Source organism: Cuculus canorus, chromosome 8 (genome assembly GCF_017976375.1).
Source record: "Cuculus canorus isolate bCucCan1 chromosome 8, bCucCan1.pri, whole genome shotgun sequence".
In the NCBI taxonomy this organism is placed as follows: Eukaryota; Metazoa; Chordata; class Aves; order Cuculiformes; family Cuculidae; genus Cuculus; species Cuculus canorus.
This window is the reverse complement of record NC_071408.1, coordinates 9,640,867-9,666,281: the sequence shown is the minus strand read 5'-3', so window position 1 is coordinate 9,666,281 and position 25,415 is coordinate 9,640,867. Positions and strand designations below refer to the sequence as shown.

The window sequence follows — 25,415 nt, the reverse complement described above, 5'->3', positions numbered from 1 at the left end:
AGATGCTTGAAAAGAAAGAACAGATGTCAGTGAGTTGATAATTTTAATGGGAAGGAGGAGTGGGGAAAAAACCCAAACAAACCACGAACAGACTTAAAACAGAGCAGAGAAACGCAGCTGGAAATTAAGAAGAAATCGAGAAACAACAATTTCTACTTTTCTTTGCTTTATTTAGCTCAGTTTAAAAAAAAAAAAAAATCATTTGAGTTCTTGCAGCAGTACCTCTCCTAAGATTTTGGCCTGGCTTGATGTCGTTCCTTTGTAGCACTTATTACTTGCACAACCTTATTCTCACAGCTTTTCCAACCAAAATAGTTTTTGTTTTGTCCAAATGTTCCACACCATTGTACTCCTTTGAAGTGACAAAATGGTGTAGCTTATCAGTCCAATTGCCCGACTCCTGCCAGGGGTCGCTTGCTGTTAAACACACTACACCCTTACCAATCAGTCCATGGCAGTACATGGCACTGCTGAGAGGACTTAATCTTTACGGCTGTTGGTCTCTGAATCCGTCTTTTAAGCTGTAAAATACGTTCCTTTCCTGTTCCTTCCCTCCCTATGTCTGCCCTCCTCTTCCTAGTTAATAAGCTGATTTGGTATTTGAGGTTCATATAATGGGGATCATTTCTTTTGCCAAAGTAAAAGTTTGATCACACGCGAAGGGCTTGTGTGGTTTCTGGACAGCATGTGCTTATGTATCGTGTGCTTGCAGCAGAGGTTTCAAATAATGCTATTGGTATATACTGCTCTTTCTGGAAGCACAGCACATACTTAAATTCAAGTAATTGCCATTTTAAGTCATTGAAATGTGTTATGAAAATGAGAGGATAGGAGTTAGGTTTTTTTCAGATTTCTGTATTGTATTTTTCTGTTCAGCTGTTTCTCTGTTTTGTGTCATTTATCACCCTGCCCTCTTGCTCGGCTTGCCTTAGGGAGAAAAGGAGAAGGGATATTTTTCCAAAGAAAATAGTTGTTTACTACAGTGTGAATAGGTCATTGCTGCAACAGAGTTTACTGTTTTGAGAGCTGCTAATTATGCAACACCTCCTGGAATAACATTGTGAACCAAAAAGTCATGAGGAATGACAACATGATGGTGTGTTTTATTGTTTTAATCTTAATAAATAGACTTTTGAACTGGCAGTTACTTCATTACTGAAGAGAAGTGGAGAGACACTTCTACAATTCATTTTTCATGCCGTAAAAAGTGTTAGCTTACAAACAGACATTCTGAAGAATGAGAACAGGAATCGTCTTACCTTAACTGAGTAGTCTCTAGTTCACAGTGGTCTCCCCTTTGTTCTGCTTTATGTCTTTGGAAAAGAACATTCCAGTCTTTTTTGTCTAGGCCACAAGCAATTACACTTTGCATTCTTAAAAAGAAAGTTTTCTTGGAAAGAAAATGTATTTGCTGAAGATGGCATCACATCTATAACTTTTTCATGCCTTTTCCAATGTAACTTTTACTAAAAGCTTTAGTTACTATTCGTTGATGTTCTCATTTGTTCTCATTTTTGTGAAAAGCTGATAGAAGGACAATCCATTGCCTCGCTAGTATGCTGCTTAAAATCCAGATTATTTTTGAAGTCGAGAATTGGTTGACAACAAAAGTCTATATTATAGGTATCCTGACCTCAGCACAACCCTTACCTGTCTACCAATTTGCTGCTGTTGATCTGCAGCAGTTCCTGACACAGACACAGCCTGTATGACCCTATGCTTAGCTGAAGCTTATAGTGATGGGAACTACAGCCAGATGTCCTGCAAAGATCTACAGGAGTGGATGAACTGGACATCCCTGGGCACAAGTAATCTATTAAAAAAGATCATCGGTACAGCAGGATCTCTGTGAAGACATGTAGATTGCTCTTTCTTGAATATAGTTATATACCCGGGTACAGAGTTACTTGGGAAGATGAAAAAAAAAAAAACAAACCAGATCATAAAGTTCACAGTAAAATAATTGTTCTCTGCCTGTGTGTGTTTTGACAAGTCTTTCTCTGAAGAAGCCCTTTGTCACTTTTATGTTCAAGATCTGTTATAAAGCTTGATGTTTGGTCCAGATTAACCAAAAAAAGTGGTTTATAACACGATTATCAAATCAACCATAATGCACCTTTCCCACTTCTGCTAGAACATCACTGTGGACCATGTCCTTGTTTAGCAGTCACTGCTGGGGCTGGCCTGTTGCAATCCTGTAATAAGTAGATGAAAAGATGTTGGTCAGCTGTCTGATTTAGTAATGCTATTAGTCAGCAGCTTGTCTCTTACGAGGTTTTACTACATTAACAGCTATAAAGAGACAGGTTTCTTGTGATCAGTATAATTTTCTGTGTCTGTTTTAATTTCTTTAACACTGCTGATAGAGTTCATTCAAGTAGAAGACTGGAAAAATGTCTCTTGACCTTGGCTGTTGTTTTAGAAGAAAATATTTTACAAGGCCAGTTTTCCTCTCATGTCTTACTGTGTGCTGTATTATGGTCTATAAATACGATATTCTATAAACCTTTGAGGAAAAAGACAAAATAACTCCTTTTCTTAAAATAATTTTTACAATAATGAGAGGGGATGACCTTATTTCTCTGCCCTTTTTGTTGTTAATAAAGAAACAGCAATGAAATTTTCAGTAGCCAGTTCATGTGCAGATGAAGGAAGGGGTGTTATGCTTTCATGTAAAAATTGAAGCTAGTTTCCCTCTTTTTGAAGACAGTATGTTGAAATGACCAGGTATAGTATTTTGATTTGTTTAGCCAGTGTTTTCCTGGGTCAACAAAGAAAGCTAAGCCTGAGAAAGATCTCATGTTTCTGTCCTAAAAATAGGGGTTTGTACATCAGCAGTTAAACAAAAATCACAGAAACATTTCATAGATTCCTGAGCAGCATGTTTAATAAAATATGGTGGTATTTGCTGTTTTAGAATGAAGTTGTCCCTACATCTTGGATGCTTACGTGTCAGAGGCATTTACTTCAACGCTATTTTTTTTTATCTAAGGTACTAAAAGATAGACAAATTTGGACCAAGAAGGATGGTCATTTCTCAAAAATGAAGATGAGTTTTGCAACAAAACTCAAACTCTCGTGTATAATTAAAAGTTGTTCTTAAAATGCCTTGCCTAAGTAATTCAAGTCTTTATTTCCAATATTGTATTTTGGCAAGAATCTCACACGAGTTCCATCTGGGAGGCACATTTCCTGAGGAAACAGAGTGTAGGAATTAAGATCTTACCGTGGAAGGCCAGTTCAAGAACTGTGCAGATACAGGCACCTCACTGTAATGTTAGTAAACAAACCATTAAAAATTACCTGTAAGGGTATACATAGAAAGCCAGCAAGAAAATTATAAGGAGCCTGTTCTGATGAAAATGTATGAATGTTTTATATTGACTCTTCATGCACAAATTCATGCTGCTTTCCCCCTTTTGACAGGCAGCATCCTGTTTGTTTCCAACTGCTGATGTTGTCTTGTAACAACTTAGGTTTTTATGTGGTGTGCTGAATTATGCTGGATTAAAGTCTGCATGTTTATTCCGGATTTCTGTTGTCCTAGAGCAGCACGGCAGCTTGCAGTGTTCAGCCAGCTGGGCTTTGAGTGAGTTGAGGTTTTTCAGCAACATCCCTGGAATTAGTTGGAGATTTCATTGATGATTTGGCCCTCCTTTTGGTTCTTTTTTGATTTGAGAAAAGGGAACTGCAGCTGACTTTGCTGTCCTACAAGAAGAGATATTGTTTTGTGTTTCCCTTTATTTAAAATAAGCAAGCTTGATACAGTGACACTGAGAGCTCAGTATCTGAAGCATGTGAGAGCTACTTAGTCTTACTCTACATTTTAGTTTAGCCGTGTATTTTGCATGAGACTGGGATTTTGTACTGAGGATACCAGCTAACTCTAACAGGATGGGAGACGTGGTGTTTGCCCAAAGAGGATGAAGATTCTCCATCCTTGTTTATACTAAGAATTCACTGGAGAAGTCCTTAAGAAATCAGAGCTAGTTGGACCTGCTTTGAGTAGGGGATAGGTGCGAGTTTTTATAGGTTTCGAAGTTATTTATTTCAAATATTATTTGAGTTCCTCTCCACCATATTGTAGAAAATTACAAACTTCATTGCATTCTACCTCGGACTGAGACTCATCCTAGATTGCAGTGAGTAATCAACCTTCCAATCTGTTGTGTCAAACATAGTAATTGGACAAATTGGTATATTGTACTATTCATCGCTCTGATTAAAACTTCTAAATTCTCATTATTAGAACTTAGGTTAGAACTTAGGTCATCAAAACTCAGGGCTACGTGGCTGTCAATAGATGCATTAAATGTTGAGAACTAAATAAAACTTCATCCTCTGTATTACTTTAGGAAAAATCTTAATAAATTATTGTTTTACTATCAAGTGGATGGCACGACTTGTACCAGATGAGTGTTTAACATTCATTCAGAGCTTTGAATTTTATAAGGGTTGTGATGTAAAGTATGAGAGTAACTGAAAAAGGCAAAAGATAGGTGCAGATTAGTCAGAAAGGATGTTGTATAAGTCACCTGAGCAACAAAACCTGCCATTCAGAGATGGCTATCACCATTTAATTGTAAAATGGATTAACTAGAGGTGCAAAGTTTCAAAACCAGGCTACTCTGATGAAGTTCTGAGCAGTGGCTCTGAGTGGCTGTGTCAGTGGGACTTGTAGTGTGCAATGGCACAGTGCCAGGCTGTCATGCACTGAGGAAGAAGCACCTCTCTTTCTCCCTCCACTCTTATCTCTGTGAATTAGTACCACAGCCCTATATACATTTTTATTTTGGGACCTCAGCCCCTTTTCTCTCTTCCCCTTTCTAACTTCCTCTCTTGTGTACTCACAGTACCTCACACAAACCTTAACTCTTTACCCCAAATACTCTAGCAACCCAACTTGTCTTGTCACTGTTCTGCATCTCCATGAGGAAGTCATAGTTCTCCAGCGCTCCAAAGGCTATATACCTTCAGCAGATTTTCTGAGATGAATAGGCTTAGATATTTCCTGGTGATAACTGCCTCTGGAGGTATTTTGGCTGAGCTACTAGGGAAGTTAAACCACTGCTTTTAATGTCGTGGCTGTGCAGGTATGAGTGAGCCAGGAAGAAGGAAGTACTTATTATTTATGTATGGATAGAGTTGGTTTATAATCAAAGCCCTGTTTCTCTTTTCTCCACTCCTGTATTCTTCAAAGATTGGTAGAGATTGTGATGACAAGAGGAATTCAAAGGGTATTTTATATGATTACTGCATCTTCTTGGCTTAAATGTTCAGAGTGTAAGAGCAAGGAGACAGTGCACATATGTAACAGAATACAAATCTTTGTAAGGGATATTTATCTCTGATTTATCTGGTCAGAATATGACAGTGTGGTCTAGGAAAATCCTTAATTATCTGTGAAAACAAAATGCTCTGTGGAATTTCAGGCTGGTGCTATTTGTTCATCTAAACGTTTACTACTATATTGTTATTCATTATCCTACTTTAATTTCATGTTTTAGTTTAACATATCTCACTACAAATGTTTTGTATTTGAAACATGGAGTATTTGGCACAAAAGGCACTGAAGTGCCTTTGTGAATTTTACCATTAGGTACTTATTTTTCCAATTTCTTGTTGGAACTTCTAGTGTAGCTGTTAAGTATATTGGCTCTTGATTCGAGTGAATGTCATGCAGATATTTTGTTTCACGGTGGCCTGGAGTGGGGCAAGTTCTTACTTGGCTGTGTGATTCAGAAAGAATTAGGGATTCTCTGCTGAGTATTTAATTAGGATTGAGTTAACAGACAAAATTATTAAATTCCCTGACACGCATAATGAGGAAACCTTAGGTAGAAGCACTTAGAAGTGCAATCAAAATGCTTAACTCGGCAAGTATCTGTATATAACAAATCCTTTTTTAGCAGTAAATTAGATTTCCCATGTCAGATGTGTACAGTCAGTCAAATAATGATGGTTTTTATATGTTCATATAATCGATCACTAAATTTAAAAAGCTAACTGAATACGGACGGTTATAATAAATACTTAAAGTAAAAGCCGTTCCCTCTTCCTTGCCAAACCTGCCGCAGCGTGTTTCGCGTGAGTCAGTAATGCCCATTCTTGCTGAACAAGCATCTTATCAAACTCTTGTTCTTCATGGAAATGCAGTGAGGAGGTAATTCAACGTGATAATTCCATTGCAGGAGAAGAATAACAAGACTACTGATGTTATTCTGGAATTTTACTAGGCATAAGCACTGTGTGAGGTTAGGAAATAATCCAGAAGCTGTGGTTAGCATGGTACAGGAGGAGATCCTCACAGCGATCTTGGCATCCTTTTCACTGCAGTTGTCCTGTATGTTTGGTCCCTTACTCGCCTGCTATTCCTGTCTTTCTTTTACTCTGCATATCAGCAACTCAGGTTTTCCCTGTCTTCTCTCCTTGTCCTGTCATGGCTATTCTGTATGATAAATACCTGCTTGCAGTCATAAATTCAGTGACTGCTTTTGTGGGGATGATCTCCGTCTTAGTTACTGTGTTCTTTTTCTTACTTTCTTTCTTTTGAGTTATCTTTTGCTCTGCCTGGATAATAATCATAGAAGGAAATGTAACATTAGGAACTGGTATAATACTGGCAAAACTTTAATGGGAATTTCAGTTTTAGTTTAAGGAAAATCACACTTAGCATTACAAATCAGTGATTTTTAGGAGTACACCAAATATTCAGTGTATTTGTTATCTTAGTCCTTACCTGTGTGTAATATCTTCTGAGTAAGTTTCATCAAGCACATGGAATTTACTCTGTACTTTACTGTTAACTGAAGTAAGTGGCTCAACTTGCTGCTTCTTACTGCGTTGTGAGAAATATCTGGATCTGACATCTGTTCTCAGGAGGTAGAAACAGTGGCTTACCTGTGTAGCTATCGCTACAAAGGTGATAGACATGTTCTCCTAGGTAATTGTTGAGAACTGATCTCTTCTGTTCTTGGCTCAAGTGTCTGACCCAGTGTAGGCCAAACTTTTAGGGGAATTTAGCTAGGAATGTAAGTGTTTATTGTGCGAGTGAGAACTACAGACTTTTTATAAAATATTTTTCTGAAATGCACTTTTAAAAATATTCTTAAATATATTTTTAAATATTTTAAAATTATTCCTTCACAAAATTCTTTCCAGAAAAAATCTTGAAGCACGGCCACTTTGCATAAGAACAGAAATACATATTCCTATTTACAAAAGCCATATCCAGTCAAAGATCAAATCTCTTCTCCAAAGCTTAGTGAGACCAGGGGAGTTATTCTTTCAATAAGATACTCAAGGAAGTTATTTTTTTATTTATTTTAGCATGAGGATAACATATCCTCTGTTTTTTTTCCTTTCTTCAGTCACCATAGTGGGAAGCAATTTTGCCTGTGAGTTTCCTAAAGGGGCAACCCAAAAGACGACTCCTGACCTGAATATTGTTTAATGGAATCCAAGAAATAGCCTTGGTAGTTAGGTAACAATATAAGAGTTGTCTGTAAAATGCTATATTTAGCCATAAGAATCTGTGTGTACATTACCATATACACCTTTTGCTTTGTACACAATAAAGTTATTTGCAACTTGGAGGTGGAGCAAGGTCCATAATCAAAGATTAGGCAGACAGAGAAAGCATTGGCGGTCATGCTCTGAATATTTTTTCCTCTACAGTTCAGTAAGCTTCTTACTTAACTACTCAGCACTAGAAAATAAAGCCGTGAGATCTACGTTACAGCGTAGAAACTAACAAGTAGTTACATGAGATCATAAGATTACTGAGTTAAAACTCTAGTGTTCCATTCGGATTGTAGCTGGGAAAGACAAAACCATGTTTGTGTCTTAGAAAACAAAATACCTCTAAAAATCCAGCATTTTGCATTTCTTTAGTATTTTGTGGTATGCCATGTAAGACTTCAGTACTTTGCACCCTTGTAGTGAAGTGATCACAGAATGAAAAGATTTTTTTTTAATTGGCTTAAACCAAATCTCTGCATAACGAAGGTTTGTGATAAAAGTGTATTACTTCTGCTGTTATTCACTGCTGCTGTATTGATCTTATTTTTTTTAAGCTATTTCTCTAGTGGCTTTGTATGCTACTCTGTAATTTAATATGTTGCTGATTTGTTTATTTCTCTAAAAATCTTTTTTTTTTTTTCAAAATCATGCGTCCATAGTCAAGTATGCTTTGCTACAGGTCTGGATTGGGAAGTGTATGACAGCACGAAATTCTGGGTTTTCTTTTTATGCTGTGTGTTGTAATTTGGACAACTTGTAGGAAATATCAGCATTTAGAGTACCATTTTGGTCCCAGGCAGCAGCAGCTCCTGGAGAGTCCCTTCAGGCATTGTGTTACAGGCTTGTCCAGGGAAGGAAGGTATTGCTGAGCACCTGATCCTTGTTTTTGCCCAGCGCAGAAGGGTACCTGTATTCCCCCATAAGATATGAATGGTTGCTTCCTTGTGTCATAATTCAGTCACAGTTGCAGATCTGACTAATAAGCGATCTCTCCCTCATGGATTTTTAGCAGTGCCTAAAACATGCTGTTTGGTGAGGGATGCACAAAAACTGGAACTTTATTTCCTACCAGTATAAGTTTTTTAATTTTTTTAATTAGAGAACTTGAGCAGTTATGCTGATAAACCCTGTATTTGGAAGAGTAGGATACTATCTTTGTAATGCAGTATTTAATTTAGTCTTTCTTGTTGAGCATAGTGAATTTAAAGATGTAAAAGAATTCAGCTTGTCTGGCTCTTTCCAGAATAAGTGGAAGAAAAGCATTAGACCTCTGTGTGGAATTAAATAGTTCTCTCTTTGTTCTGTACTCCTTTTTTTAAAAAAAAACAACCAACCAATTATTTTAGATATAAATTATCTTATGTGCTTATCCAGATGTTAATAGTTTTAGCTATTCATAAAAGAAATTATAAAATGAAACGTGGTTTTACTAAGTGGGAGAAATAGCATTTTTGTTTCTTGGGATAATAGATGCAAGTTGACTCAAACTCCTGGTTTTGTTTGCTATTTTTAAAAAAATCTCCTCTTGAGCATCCTGTCAGGATTATAAAGAAAATAATTTGGAGTCACTTTTGAGAGTCTGAAGATGCTTGTATTTGATAGCTTATATAAAATAAAGAGTTGATGTGAATCCGGTCAGTGTGGGTGAAAGTTTATCACACTTGTTTTTGGTGGTAGAGTGTGTTACCTAAGGTGATCTCTTTCATTGTTCCTCCCGTTTGCTTAAGTAGTTTGCAGTTCATTAATAATTTATTAGAAACACTGAAAATTTGACTCGACTAGTTATAAATACATTTAAAAAAATAATTATTTACAATACGTTGAGCATATTGACAGTTTTAGCATCACTTCAGTAGCTTTCTCTGTCTTTTGGCAATCCACTTCATAGGTGCGATCGAGTTGTACAGAGAAACTGATGATCCAACATGGGAGGTGAAGGCTACCCAGTTTCCTCAGGAAGCGTTGGCAGGGGTTGCTTTCCTTGCAGGCTGATCTCAGAGCACAGGCACAGTAGCCAAAGAACTGTAATAGCGGTTGTGGATAAACTGCTGGGGAAGATGATTCTGCTTGCAAACCTGCTCTGGAGCTTCCTTGGTTGTCAGACCTGAACTGGAGGGCCATGTCCCAAAGACAGCAGACAAAAACAATCGGCTTGTGCAGCAGGCGGTCTGAGTGGTTCTGGGTCAGCGCGGATGACTCAGCTCTCCTCTGGCAGCAGCGCTCTATCTCTCTTACGTCTGCCTGGGAAACACTGCCTCCTCCTCCTAAAAAGCAAATCTAGCCTTTTCTTCCTATTTTAATGTCTGCATTTCACTTTCTGGGGAGGTTCTGGAAATGGTACTTTTTAAGCCAGGTGCTATTCATATTAGGCAACAAAGATATAGCAAGGAACTACCATTAAAGCCACACCTCGGATGTCGGAGACAATCCAAGTCTTCCTTTCATCTTTCCTGTTTTGCACTCTCTATAAACGACCCTTCTGCAATCTGAGCTGGAAACTCCTGCAGAACTGCAGGGATGTATGGCTGACCCAGGCTCTGCAATACCTCGTAAGGCTGTGGGACTTCACTAGTAGTTCATTTGATACCATGTCTGAACTCTTTCTCTGCATTGCGTTGCTGGGCTAACAAAGGAATGACTCTTCTGTATTTATATATAGAATTGCCGTATTTCGCACTGGAGTGCAGGTTCCTCAGGAGGCTGGCGATGAGCAACACTCTTGTCTTTTCCTTCTTAAATACTTTGGATGGCAAGAATTCAGCTCCCCAGCTCTTTCTCTTGTTCATACAAAGAGCTTGTATCAGTAGCTCACCACTAAAATTTTGTAAATAAATTCATGAGGAAGGTGAATGTGGTGAAAAGAGTTTATTTGGAGTAAGTCAGCCTGGTGACAGGAGGGAAGAGGTGCCGGTTCCTAGCCTATTCACACTTCTTACGCTACTGCACGAATGGAGTGTGTGAGTTCATTCACATCCAGGGTCTGACGAGAACAAGCCCATCCCAGGAAGGCTGGCTAAGAGGAGCAGTTTTGTGAATGCCTTTAGTAGATAAAGTACATAGTTTTTTTCTTTTGTCAAACAAAGCAACCAAACTGCATAAAAAACGGGTATGCACTGCTGCCTGCTTCCGAGGCCAGCATCATCACCTTCATTGGTGATGCAAACACTGAGGGCAGTGCAAGGTCCTGTTCTGTTCATCTTTATCCAGCTGGGAATTCTGGCATAAATGATGCGCATGTGCCACCTTAACAACAGTGATAGATAGCGTATTGCTGTGTGACTCACGTTGCTCATTGTTGCCATGGCTGTTAATAGCTACTTTGTGAGATGTTTATATTTTTTATAGGATTGAATTGATGGCATTAACAAGTGTTTGGGATCTTGCTTGCATCGTGAGCTATGTTTGAAGGCAACATTATGAAAAGTAGTCTTAGGAATTGTTCTCGTTCATGAGAAATATTGCTTAATACTTAGAAAGCTCTTGTTCTTAGCATGAAGCAGAAACGAATCTGTTCAGCCGTAGGCACTGCTGCTACAAACTACCATCATTTTCTTTTTCAGTCACAAGAATCTAATGTAAATCCTGGTTGACAGCCTCTTTTTTGTTGTGTTTGTTTTGTTTTTAGTTATTACAAACTTTGAAACAGCCATAGTCTTTAAATACATAACGCCAAGAGAAACATGCCTTCTCTTTTAACAGATACTGTAGTTTATTTATCATTGTATGCTTATTTTAAACCTAGTTATGCATATATAGCTGCATCTGCATAAGATAATAAATTTACTGGACCAAAAGTAAGTGTTTTTATCATGTTGTTTTTTACTTAAGATTAGTATAATTATGTCTTGTCCTTGGATTACAATTTTAAAATGATAAACTGCCTCTTATTAATGAGGTATTTTCATGATGATGAAGGCTGTTCACCACTCAGTCTCAGCTTTTATTTCCAGTACAAATAAAACTAATCAGGCACGAGTTTTTGTTTTCACTAGGGTGACAAATCTAAAAAATTTTGTTAGCACTATTAAAAGTGGTATGTTTGAATCATTGAAATTGCTTATTATTTCCATTCCCTGTTCTTTATTTTTGTTGTTAATTTTGTTACACAAGTTTCTTTAATTTGCAATAAGCATTTTTTTAAGTAATGTCCTTGTTCTTTGTTTTGCATTCTCGAATCTGTTAAATGTGCTTGTCTTCATTTATCTTTCGTTCAAAAACCAACAACTAGACAGAAGACTTGCAGCATTTAAAGTGTTGGTATTGCATGTATGTTGCTATGTTCAGAAACAATACGTACAAAAATGAACTTTTGATTTGCAAACTAATTAGGTATTGTCACTTCTCTTTGTAGAGCGCTCACTTGGCCATGATCGATACTCTGATGATGGCGTATACTGTAGAGATGGTCAGCGTTGAGAAAGTGGTTACATGCACACAGCAGTATTCATCGTTCTTCCGAGCTGCATATCTACCTTATGACATTGAGGATGCTATCATGTACTGGATAAACAAGGTACGAGTACTGGAAAAGCAAGCTGTCATTTTCTTTGTAGTCTTTGTGATTCTATTAGAGACGAGTGGGTAGGATATGTATGTATATAGATAGGTATATCAAGACTGTGTGTAGTACAGGGTGTTTCTTCATCTGCTGTGTATGGATAATGAAAAGCAAAGTTTACAGGAACAAGTTAAACATGTTATGAGAACCAAATAAATGGTAGTCTAAATAAAATACTATAATATGCATTACATGTGATGTTGTAGCAGTCACTGTCATGTTAAGATGCCATGATGTCTGCTCGAGGGCCTCTTTTTGTCTCTTTAAGAATTGTCATCTTATTGTCTAATTTATCATGATTTAGAACCAAGGTATTCTATATTTGAAAATGTCTTGCTTGAAGCGACCTACCTTCACTGCCTGATCAAATCAAGGAGCAAGGATACAGTGTTAATCAAAAGTCATCCACCATAATGAGGGGCAGGTTAGTTTGTACTATGTAAAGCAAACAGCTGGTTACTCCAGGCTGCATCCGAAACTGGCATTTCCTGATTGTGCTTCAGGCTATAGTCTGAAATACATGTTTCATCTTTTTAGGTAGCGATTCATAGACCTTTTGAAAACTTTGAATTTCTATGACTTGTCTCTTAGAACAGACCACAGAATAAACTGTTTTGTCTCTAGGTAAATGGTCATTTGAAAGACATAATGGAACAGGAACAAAGACTAAAAGAGCATCACAGCACAGAATCTGCAGGAGGTCAAAAGGTAGGTACAGCAGTTAAATGCTTATTCTTGTTTAAAATATTTAGCTGTAAACAAAAACCACTTGCGTATAGTATGTATAGATAAAAATATACTTGCTGACATTAAACTTCTGACTGCTTGCTAAAGAAAGCAAACTTTTAATGTTCAGTTGATTTGTTGTTAATTTTATTGTTTCAGTTAAAATATCCATTTAAATGTAACACTGATAGAGTTGTACTTTTTATTCCCAATTGTCCGTTTTGACAAATAAATCTTGGAAGGCAGGGAAACATCTGTTATATTAGTCCTAAGGAATTTATCAAGGTGAATGAATTAGAAGTGCAGTAAGATATGATATGAGGAAGACTACCACATTTTTTTAATCATGATTTTTAATGTATTTTTTCCTCGTGAACATGCATGCGTGTCAAAAGAGAAATCTGTATGTAACATCATGGGGAGCATTGCTTTGGCTGTGATCCAAAATACTGGTTGATTACAGATTTTATAATTTATACGATAAGAACAGATTATGTTTGATTCTCTTTCCTAACAGGATTTTTTTTCCTCTTGTGTGCGGAGCTCAGTTAATTGAATAGCATTATACCTGCCAACGTGCAGAAGGCTAGCGTACAATTCCAGAGTATGTTAAATTGCTTGTTTTGGAATAAGATACGATAATTTATCCTATTGCGATATAATTGTTATTGGGGAGTTGGCTATCAGTTTGAGTGCCCTTTTGTACTACCCCTGCATGGGGATACAGAGCAGATTTCGTAGCTACTGTGAGGCTGTAATCCTACAGTTCCCCTCCTGGTCTGTTTTTGTGTAAGCAGCTGTCTGCTTTTCAGTGCTGCTCTGAAGGAGTTGTGGGTTATCAGGCTGGATTAGAAATTTGGCTTCAAAAAGCATGAATGCAATGAATGCCCCTGCATATATGGATTTTTTTTTTTAAATATAATGAATGTTGAAGGCTATTTACTAAGTATGTGACTCGGCAAAAGAAAATGGTATTTTTTTTTTTAGAGTAGTAGAATGACTCTGATGTATATATACTGATATGGAAAATTTGATCTGTGTTCTGTAGTGATAATGGCATAGAAATCTGGAAAATAAGATGTCCTTGACAAGTTCATTTCTCAAATTTAAATAAAACGAAGTAAACTGGGTGCAGGGAGATAACCTATGATCCTTTGTCTTCTAGTGATTTTCCTTTTTCGTGAAAATAATAATAGGAAGTTTTGTGTGTTTTTTAGGTCACTTTGAAAGATGAGAATAATTTTTAAAATCCAAAGTGCATAAGAGTCAATATGGTAAACAAAGATCGATCAAAGAGAACATTCTTATCAGAGGAATGCCATAAAATTATCTGTATTTGTAAAAATTAAGTGATATTTATTTTCACTTTTATTATAGTTTGCATCTTATATTAGGTATAGCAAGATAAAATTTTTAGTTTATAATTTATCTTCAATATCAGCATTCTTGAATTAACCATTCAAGCAAAATCATGCTACAGTTGCCGTATCATGGGAAAAGTTTTAATTAAGGCCTTCTTTCTGTACACTGAATTTTAGGTTCTGTTATCCCAGGTATGTTATGTTAGTTGCCTCAGTGTGGGATTTGGCAGCATAAATTATATTGTCAAGTAAAGTATTCTGTGTTAGGGGGTTGTATTAGCATAGCTTTATTAGCTAAAATCTCGGCAGGAGCAAAACTTCAGGCTCCAGTTGACACTCAGATGTCTCTTCTGACAGTAAATTTATTGCAGATTATGGTTTACAGAAAAAACAAGGCTATTAAAATTAGCTATCCTTCAGATTTGAGTCCATGAGAAAAATGAGGGTAAAATTACTGGGATAATGAGTCAAAATATCATTTGTACATTAAAGTTTCAGTGAATACCATGGTAAAATGGAGTCTGCTTCTAGAAAATAATTCAACTCTATTTAGAAATATTTAGGGAATTTGAATTAATAAACTTTTTATTTTGCCTGCAAAAAGACAGCAACATATTTTTAACTCCTTCAGGTTGTTTAACTCCAGGATTTCTTTGAGAAACACTGGTCTATTCAACTGATGGCTAATTTACTACTGTCAAATCTCAGCCACTCTTCTTGTCATATGCTTCACAGCATTCTCTAAATTTCCACTTACTTTGGCTGAAGCTAATGGTGGTTGCACACATGGAAGCATCTGAGATTTAGAAACACGTTAAACAACATAACTAAAACCTGTATTTCTTAACCACAGATCATACAGGATGGTAGCTTTCCGAAAAAAGCTATGATGCAGATCCATTGGATGGATCAGTTGCACCAAATCGAATTGGTCAGAGTTTCTAACAGGAGTTTCTGTTAAATTATGACATGGCTCCTCTCAAGCATCCCCTAGTATTTATACCAAGATACCCAGGTGTTTTACCCCAATTATCTGACTCCATATTGCATCAGACCGTGTATTCCTCTTTGTAGCACCGAGTCAGTGACACGTGCTCTTGCTTCATGGCCATGACCACACTTCATAGACCTCAACGCTGTGAAATAAATGTAGCTGGGCTTGGATTAGGGTTCTATCTCATATTACAGTTGTAGCTTAATTCTCAGCATCTGAATTGAGTTTTTATTTTCTTTGATGTTTTTAGACTCCTAACTGGTACTTTTATTTGTATTTTAAAACTTAATATGAAGGGGAACTGGGATGTTTCATTGTGCCTCTGTCTTCCACCATCCCTTTCAGGTTGGGGCTCTGTTTTGTAATTTGGATTCTCTGTGCTACCAACGTGATTGGCAGTTCAAAAGGTCATGTTTCCATTCTAAAACTTAAGAAACTTGGCAATCTCTCTTCTGCTTTAACTAAAAACCTTTTGAATATTTAATTTGCAGAATTTCTAAGGTAAGGTCAGGTGTTGAACCTGAACTAAATTTAAATTAAGAATACCTCTTCTACTGATTGAGAGAGGTGGCCAAGTAAACACGGGAGGAATAAATCATTCTAGTCCTTTAGTTTTAATTTCTGGCCAAGAAGCAGCAAAGTTATGTACCTAGCAGGTGAAACAAATTTCCTTTTCAATTATATTATAATGTCCTATTGTGATAAATTCATAAATTTATCAATTGTAAAAAATAATTTCAGTGTAATCCTCAAGCCTGCCAAACCAATGCCTTACTGTCCTTTTACAAATCTGAGGAGAACCTTTTTGCAATACATAGTAAATCTTTACATTTTTAAAAGTTCTAAGGGTCATATATACAGATGAATAAATGATGCAGCTGATATTTTGTATTTCTAAACAGACAAAACCAGTGTTAACAGTTTATGAGATTGCTTTTCTTTTCCTTCACTTTCTTCTGCTGCTTTTCTTTTCCTTCACTTTCTTCTGCTGCTAGCTTCCTGTAGAAGATGAGAGGAAGGAGTATGTATGACTTTTAGTTCCAGGTAGTCCTCTGTGGATCTTGATCAGCCGGTGATTTGTGGTAACCTCATCTTTTTCTGGTAGAGTCTCTGCATCTTCTTTCAGAATTAGGATTTCAAGTTTTGTAGTGAATAGCTTTGGTTTTCAGGCTTTCATTGAGTAATACGTAGTGAATGCATGGTTGCACTCATTAAACTACTGATGTTCAAGGTAGTCGAAGCTTTCTCAAAAACATGTTATTGTCCCGTCTGGTTTTGTGATTTAGACTTAATTAGTCTTAACAGATTTAAGCCAAACCGGTGCAAATCCTCCGAGAGAAACAAATGTGAGAGCGTTCATCCAAAGGCCCGAATTCTTTAAATGTTTTTTAAAACTAGTTTAAACAGTGCAACTTCTTGCGTGAAGGTAAAACACTAACATCATAGTTCCACTCTGGTTTAACCTGGCATAAATCCACACTGCTAGGAAAAGCTAACCTGTCAAGGAGAAAATTTTGCAGCAGGATCAGCTTCTTGATGCAATTAATACAATTAATGCACAGCTGCATGAATACACATGATAGTGCAAGGAAGACGGCAGAAACAAGTATTTAATGCAGGGCATGACTGCCATTTTTCAGCACCATAGGATGAATTTATACAGAGTTAAATTTATCATAGTCCCCTTTTTCTTAGGGGGATTAAACAGTATTCTTGTAAAACCATAAGCCCTCAACCTGAGGGACTGTTTTATTCTTTTATTTGGGGGGGGTGTGGTTTTGGTTGGATTGTTTTTAAAAAACAACATTGAGAGAAGTCAGTCAGGATTTGTTCCTGGGGAAAAAAATTTTTCCTGTTGATAGAAAATGCCAGTTCAACGGGCATTGAATTCCCATTATGTTGTTCAGCTTTTCTCTTTCTCTTCTCTTCAAGTGCCTTTACAAAGCGTATATTTATAAATCTTATAGTATGTTTGAAATTAAACTTGTTCATCTTCAGTCTTTCAGCCCCTTGAAGCATATTCACAGTCTTCTCAACTGTAGTTTCAGCCAAGTTGGCAAATAAAAATGTGCTTTGGATTGCTAGTTTTGAGTTCAGTTTGTACCGTTACAGAGAGCTGGTCTTTAGAATTGAAATAAATGTGTGCTTTTTTCCTTCAGCCTATCAATAAATAGACATTATGGACCTTTCTGGTTCAAGTCTGAAACACACTTCACCTTGATAACACAAAGAAGGTTCTGATTAGTGTTAAGTAGAATGACAGGAAGCCCAGGCTGATCAGTCCATTTACTTAAAACCTTGCTTTATGATATGGATCACAGTTTCTGATTGCAGTCACACATTGATATAATTTGTTTTCAAATTATACTTTTCCACTCATTGACTGTATTTCAGTGAAGGGAAGAGAAACTGAACCCTGTGGAAAGTGCTGTAGTTGGATGTGACTGAAATGTCCAGAGCCACTTATGAACATGTATGTCATAGTTCAGTTCTTCCAATTGGCTTTTTGTTTCCATAGGAATTTTAAAACCATTTCCAGAAAATATTTCTCTTCATAAAAAAACAAAAAACAAAAAATATCCAGCTTTCCTGCACTTTGGTAATTGGTTTGAATGTTTTTTTTTTTTAGTTCTACAATGAATTCAATAAAGTGGTGAAGCTTTTTGTGTGTATAAGGATGCTACAGAATACTTTTTTTCATAATAGTGGAATATTATGCCAGCCTAGTATATAGAGTTACAGAAAAATTCACTGACTTCAAAAGGTGCTTAGGATTAAACTTCTAGGTCACATTTCCTATCTGTACAACTTCATCTTTGTCACTCGTGTTTTTTGATCATGTAGGAGTTCAGAATTGTATGTAGCAGTTGTGATCGTTTCCCTGCTGGTAGCCCCAACTCCATCCACATTTCAGGTCATTGCACATCATGCAGCTGGTGCTGATGTGGTTTGTCATGGCAAACATATAGCTGCCTGCATCTCCTCTTGTTCTGAAAACTGTCATGTGATTGTTTAAAAATATTGTTAAATGTTGTAAACGTAACTGTTTGGCTTGAAGTAACTAATGCAAGCTTCACTGCAGTTGATTGTACTGTACTACAGCGTGTTTATACCTTTTCTCATTGCTTTAGCTTCCCTGCTTCCCATGTGTGCTGCTGGAGTTCATTTTGATACTTGTGATATCATGATTTCAAGTCTCAAATGAATTCTTCAGTCGGATTGCATATGTAGGGTTGAATTAGATGTGTGAAAGCTTTACATAAAACTGCATTGATCTGACAGTCTTATCTGTTCATGTGGGAAAATTACAGTGCTGTTCTCCAAAGACTGCAGATGCATTACTTCAGTGTTATTTCTGCTAATTAGTCAAATACAGTGCACTAATGCTTAGCATTAAATTACAATTCACTGTTATACCTTACTGAGAATGTAAAGAAAATTGCTCTGTGAAAGTAACTTATGAAATCTGATAAATCGTTCCTTTTTTTTTTTTTCTTTGTTTTTGCTTTTATTCTTTTTTCCTACTGCTTCCTCTGAAGTCTCCTACCACATGGTTTTGGAAACTGGTTCCTGTAAGTTTGCCCAACTGCTTCACTTTGATGAAATAGCTTATTTTGGGAATGGCTTTGTCCATGTCATGCTGGTCTAATCTTTCATTTCACTTATCTCTACAAGATAATATTATAAGAGATTGCTCTGCAAAGTTGTGCGTAGTACAGAAGCTTATTTTGCAAGGTAATCTGTGCAAAATAAATGTAAGATATGATGCTGGGTAAGGAATAACTTTCCAACCAGTCAAGTTCTCTATGGATTTATGTAAGGCAGTGCTACTTGTTATTAACTTATGTCAAGTGATCAGGTTTTTGCAAACTACTTTGTCATAAGTTTTTGGCAAACATACACTATTTTATACTGTCTCTCTTTTAAACAGGACCTGCAGAAATAGGTTTGGGTTGTTGACACTACGTGGAATCTAAAATTTTCTTATTAACAATATGCAGTCATTACAGCATTTATCTGGAATTCCAATTTTTCAGCTGATTTAAGACTGCTGGTAATCCCTCCCCACACAAAATAACCCAAAGCAGTCTCCTAAACGTCACTAAAAGTGATGAAAATTATCTGTTCAGGTCTCTAATAATAATAAAGTTTGTTTTCTCTATGCTGTATCCCCTTGGGATTATCATTACTTTCCTCAGTTTGACTGGTAACAAAATAGTCAGCTGTTTAGGTATATGCGGAATTGCATATTTCCAGTGTGAATTCCAAATAACTAATTCTGATTTGTCTTTGAGCTAAGGATTACCAAACAACTGATGTAATAGTCCCTCAGATATTTGTTGTAACTAGTAAAAGATTGTTTATACGTTGCAAAGAGAATAAAAAATAACAAGGCAGTTACACATATGCAGCAGTAGAAATCATTTGTTGCCTGGAAAACCAGTTTACAAGTACTGTCTTCAGCAGACTAATTAGTATTCAAATGCTTAACAGTTTGTGCTGGTCAGACAATTTCTCTATAATGCTATCTGTTACAGTTGTGACATTCAAATACACCACTCTTCACCATGTAGTCCTTTCATTTTGTTTTGGAATTAAGATAGTGTAATTAAATGGAAGGAATAATAAAAAAAAAAATGGACTGTGTGATAATAAATCTGTGGACATATATTTATTTCTACAAGATAAGGTGGCTACTTCAAAGCAGTTTCAGAATATGTTTTTGTTCTATTTTAAGGTGTTAGTTTGCTACTGATTTTCTTCTATAGCAAAAAAAAATCATATTGAAATATGATATATTCTGTCTATTGAAAAGCTAACTCCAGTTTGCCTGCCAGTTGTCAATAAACACCTTGAACTAGTTGTATTTACGTTCTTTATGTTACTTTGAGCTTGCTAGTTCAGTAGAGATACAGTTGAAACCCAAGTGCTACTGATAATGTAAAAGGAAGGCTCAAGCTGCTCTAACAGTTCAACTGGTCTTCTGATCTCTTCCCTTTATGTAGAGCAGGTGTTTCATAGACAGATAGCAAAGCAGCTGAAAACTTACTCAGAAGTAAATTTAGAACGTGTTATCTACTATATGGTGAATGCATAAGAGGGTTCATTATTAATGATTAACTTGGAATACACGTGAGCCCTTAGGAGAGTAGCTGGTGTGCTGTTTGTTTGTCTTTAGCTTACATGGAAGTTTACATGGAAGTGTCTTTACTCTACCTAGACTTATTTAAGTGGAATAAGCTCAAAGGTGCTAAATTAGGCTGATTTAGGATCTCAGAAACAAGATGCGTATGTTGGCATTTATATTTAAATTAGCACTAAAGCTTTATAATAAATGTAGACCTTCATCTTTTGCGCTATTATTGTATCCATATTCAATAGCAAACATTGCAACTGATGAGAAGAGTTTCTTCAAATGGAAATTTATTAAAAATGCAGTGCAATTACCAGTGTCTTTTATTTTTCAGTGTAGTTTCTTTTATCTTTTCAACCAAATTGAAACACGATGCCTGTTATTCCCAAATGAATCTAGCATGTCAGGTTATGTAAGTTTATTTTTCCTGAAGTAACATGCCTGGTATACTCTCTACAATGAATTAAGTCCTCTTTCTAGGTCCACTTTAATGATATGACACAGTTTCCAGCAACTGCGGGCACAGCTCCTATGGCCAGTGATGCCATCAATAAAATGACAGTAGATTTTTTCACAGTATTTACTGTGCAATGCCACTCTTATCAATTTCAAATGTTTTTGAACACTCCGTTAGAAAGATGCTATTTAAAAGGATATATAAATTACACTGGGCTTGTTGGACCGTGACGTTACAGCCCATCTGTATCCTGTATCTGTAATCATTATTTCATAATTAGGTTGTGATATTTCATAGACTTAATTTCAGTCATTGTGAGGTGTAAGTACATGAATGTATTAACAGGGTATTTGAAACGTACAAAATTTTCATCCTAGTGAGGGTTATTGGACTCCCATAGATTGAAAAAATAACCAATTTTCCCTGCCAGCCTGATTGGTCTATCCCTCTTATTAGTAGGGAGCATAACTAACACAGGGAAAAGAATATTAATAATGCATGCAACACTAACATGATTTTGTTTGTGTTAGTGAGTATTTCCCATAGCATGCAAAAAACAGTATTCTCATTTACATACAGCATACTTGACACACAAATTCCAGTTCATTTCAAGTATGAAATACAGACTAACTCTCAGGCTTTTTTAATATCAGTTGGTTAAAGTATGGGTTCTCTGGGCCAAATACAAGCCCTCTATTTTTCTAGAACTGATATCTGCTGTTGCCAGTTTAGACTCGTACTTCTTGGGCCAGTTAGAGAAGACTGACATTCACTAAAGATAGTCTTATGTGATCCTTGACAGAAATCCAATGACAGTAAGTATAGCCTTCAGGGTTAGTCTGTGGTTCCACAGACTTTTTTGCCAGCAAAGCTAGCTTAAACAATTCCCACCCCACCCATAAAACCTTCAACCCTGCCCACTCATTCACTGTAGAAACAAAGGAGGAGAGAGATGATGTAGCTGGATGGATTGTCTGAGCACGCAGCCCCATCAGCAGTTGCTCCAGCAAAACCAAAATGTGGAGAGCAGGAGATATGAACTGTCAGGTTCAGCTTTGCTGGGAAGAGTAACATCCACAAAGACTTTTTCAGAGTCCCTACAGGGATTCTGCCAGTTTAGTGCGTATAAGTGAATGAAGGTGGCGTAAAACTAACTCAGAAACACTCTTGGCATCATAAGTAGTTCTGTGGTATGAATAGAAATGTAATCTATCAGTAGTGTTTTAAAAATAAGTCTTAGTAAATAATATTAACAAATAGAAATCATTACCACTTTTTTTCCACCTCTGTTTGTTTTCCCAGGAAGAAGTGAAAAGGAACTAGGAATGATGAATATGTTTTTTTTTTAAGTCAGCCCCTCTCTCTCCCCACAAAAAAAGAAACTCATGAAAAATAGCATTTATCTGCAGGTGTCTTGGTGCTCTGGACTAACGATGTCTCTATACACAGAGTTGTTTTTCAAAATGTTTTCCTTTGTAACTGGGACGCTGCATGGTCACAACACTTGACCGTTAATGCCTCTGACTGCTTATAGTGACACATGCTAATAATAAAAAATGCAGTTGATCAAATGCAAATTTCCTTGTTTCTGATTTGTCATTAAGTCCATTCTATGAATGATATTTGGGGGAAGATACTAACTTCAGAGTCGTCTGACTTGGCAGCAAACTGAAGTTACACAAGCTAAGGATTTGTCTCATTGTGTTTACACACAGATTATTTCTAATTGTATAACAATGAGTGTTGAACGTTGATTAAGGTATATGATATTATTTAATTCAGCATTTTCACTAACACTGTTCTTCATATGTTTCAAAGCCTTTTTCTTTCTAAATTTCTTCATTCTATACTGTAGGCTCGTTATAGGAAAGGGCAAACATTGCTTAATCAGCTGCCCTGCATTCCATTGGTGGAGAATCTGCTGAAAGACGGTACAGATGGTTGTGCTTTAGCAGCCCTGATCCACTTCTACTGTCCAGATATCGTTAAACTGGAGGGTATGTCTAACATGTCTCTCAGCTTGTAAACATATGTTCATAAAAGTTTAAATGTCTGTGTTTGATAACTGTGTGAAAGAAGGTGCTTAAATATTATATATAAGAGGCATAGTTTGAGTACAATAGGTTTAATATTAACTTTGTGCTTATTTATTTTTCATTTAAATAGAAGAAACCAAGGTGTCCTTCCATGTCCTGCTTGCTTTTCTATTATCACGCTAATATGAACATACTAAGATGTAATATAACAGACTGACTGTGGCAACACATTTGCCTTTGTGCTATGAAATGTGAAACCACCTGGAAAACTCTTATTCTTGAAGCTGCATAAATGCTTTCTTGTGAATGAGCAGCAATAGATACAAAACATGGAAGATGTTGGAGTTAGTCAAGCTCTTCATAGCTGCACTGCATGACAGATAGTTACTCTGTGTTCTGGGCTTTTAGTTCACCTGATCACCTATATCATTTACAGAGTAAACAAAAATATATAGTGTGGAGTGTATTGGTGTCGTGCTGTTCTATAACAGCAGTTTTCTGTCATGATGAGCAGTTTCATCTTGTTCTTTTGCTCAGTGGCTTGGTTAAGTCATATCTTCCTGCTGGCAACTAAAAGCCTCATATAGTTGTAAAATGTCTTGGCATCTAACACCCATCATTTTCTGCCTGTGTTCTGTCTGTGATACCTTTGATGTCGTGGGAATACCTACAGAGAAGCACCCTGAGAAATCCAGGAATACGAACAAGGTTATAAAGCTTGCTAATGACCGAAATCTGGAATTCACAGACACAACCACTATATAGGAAACTTCCAGCCCAGTAGGCATTGGAGATGAAAGAGACACAGATGCATGCATTCACCATTCTTCTTCAGCTTGTGAATTTTGAAACATAAAACTTTTCAATTTACATAAATGTTGCAACCAAATATATACCATTTTATGTGATTAGGGAAGAGTTAAAATTTGAGTAGTGTAGAATGCAGGTAACACCTAGTTCCTCTTACTGTTGTAGTGTGGCTGAAAATACAGACAGTCCAAAAGAACTTGTGTACCTTGCATGACCGTATCCATGCTTACCAGGAGATTCCTCCAGCATCCGACTTTAAACAAGACAAGGCGCGTGTCAGCTTTGGAACTTTAGTTCTGATGTTCTTGTTAGGTGTCTTGACATTACCTTCCCTAGACATATATAAATGTGCATGTCATTGTCTCAGAAGTAAATTCAGAGGTACTCTGAAGTGACTAGAAGCACTTTAAAAAGACTTTGTCCCTTGTATTTAAATAATATATATTTTTATGGATGTGATATTTCAGTGAGATTTGGTTCTATATTGCAACTGAGGAAGGCAGATAACAAAAATGCATGTGCAGAAATGCTTAAAAAGGCATTAACAAAAAAAAATATTAATCTAGAGTTCTCTGTAGCCTGAAATAAATTGTTTCTGATTCTTAAGACTTTATTTAACTTTCAAATCTAGGTTCCTTCAAGGAACACAGGACTAGAAAGGACTCCTTATGTCAGTGAGTCAAGAAATTGGCTATTGTACAAAATTATATAACCCCTTGCATTAATTTATCATGTTCTATCTTAAAGCTGTCTAGCTCTTTAAAATGTATGCTCATGTTACCCTCTGTTGCAGAATTCCATTTTTTACATTATTTTGGCTTTTACCTTGAAGTGCTCGTAGCCAGTCTATGGACCTGTGTTGTTCTTCCAGCAGTGCCCTTTGGCTTGAATACCTCCTCCTAATCTGATGTCTACCTTTTTGACATATTTTCTTTCTCTTGTTTTGCCCAGGCTACCGAACCAAGACTTTTTTCAGTCTGCCCTTCTGAAGTGGATTTCCTTTCTCATTATTATCCTCAATAGTCCTCCTCTGCAACTAGTCCAGTTCATCTTTCTTGAATATAGACGATCCTAATTGTACACAGAAATCCAGGCTGGCATCTCATGACTGCTTTGTACAGTGCTTGTGTCACTGCTGGAAATAAAATTTCTAATACTTTCTAGTATCACGTTTGCTTTGTTTCATACCTGCCTGATGCTGAAAGCTCATAAACATCTTTACATTGACTAATACATAAAAACTTCCTGCTCTATCTCTTTCAACCAGTGAATCACATTGGAATTTTATTAGATTCAAATGCATGACTTCACATTTTGTATTACTAAATCTAATCCCATCTCAGTCCGTTTAGTCAAATGTTTTCTTCTATTGATCATCATCTGTGAGGTTGGGATGATGGAATACGTCTGATTCCCTCAGGATGGGAATCTGTGTCCTGGTAGCATCAAAGCAGACTCCTTGTCTGAAGAAACCTTTTATCCTAAACAATTTAAAACTATTACTTGGAGCTCTCCTTGCTTTAGGAATAAGGTCTCATGCGTGTTCTGGAAGCATATTTTATTTTATTCAATCCTTCTTATTACAAAGACTGTCTTTTTTTTCTTGAAGTTACTATTGCTACTTTATTTTCCAAGAAGCACAGTCATAAAAAGAGAATACTGGGTAACTGCACTAGTCTACTCAGTGCTGCCACTCTTTGTCTTTCCTACTGCTGTTCTGTATACAAAATCTATTTGAAAAAATAAATGTTAGTGATTAAATGTGGGTTTTCGTTGTATGGAAATAGCTGAAGTTAGAGCATAACCTCTATTTTCACA

The 25,415-nt window shown here is 36.5% G+C and overlaps 1 protein-coding gene across 4 annotated transcripts in view; it reads left to right on the top strand.

Annotated features, from left to right (window-relative positions):
- Window positions 1–25,415, top strand: part of CAMSAP2 (calmodulin regulated spectrin associated protein family member 2) — an 88,581-nt gene that overhangs the window by 32,081 nt on the left and 31,085 nt on the right. For 2 of the 4 annotated variants that reach the window (XM_054072682.1, XM_054072680.1), the window contains exons 3-6: window positions 11,873–12,034; window positions 12,704–12,787; window positions 18,700–18,732; window positions 22,607–22,748. In XM_054072682.1, the coding sequence (XP_053928657.1) occupies window positions 11,873–12,034; window positions 12,704–12,787; window positions 18,700–18,732; window positions 22,607–22,748 (421 nt within the window). The remainder of the gene's footprint in view (window positions 1–11,872; window positions 12,035–12,703; window positions 12,788–18,699; window positions 18,733–22,606; window positions 22,749–25,415) is intronic. The other 2 variants (XM_054072681.1, XM_054072683.1) reach the window with 1 other exon arrangement.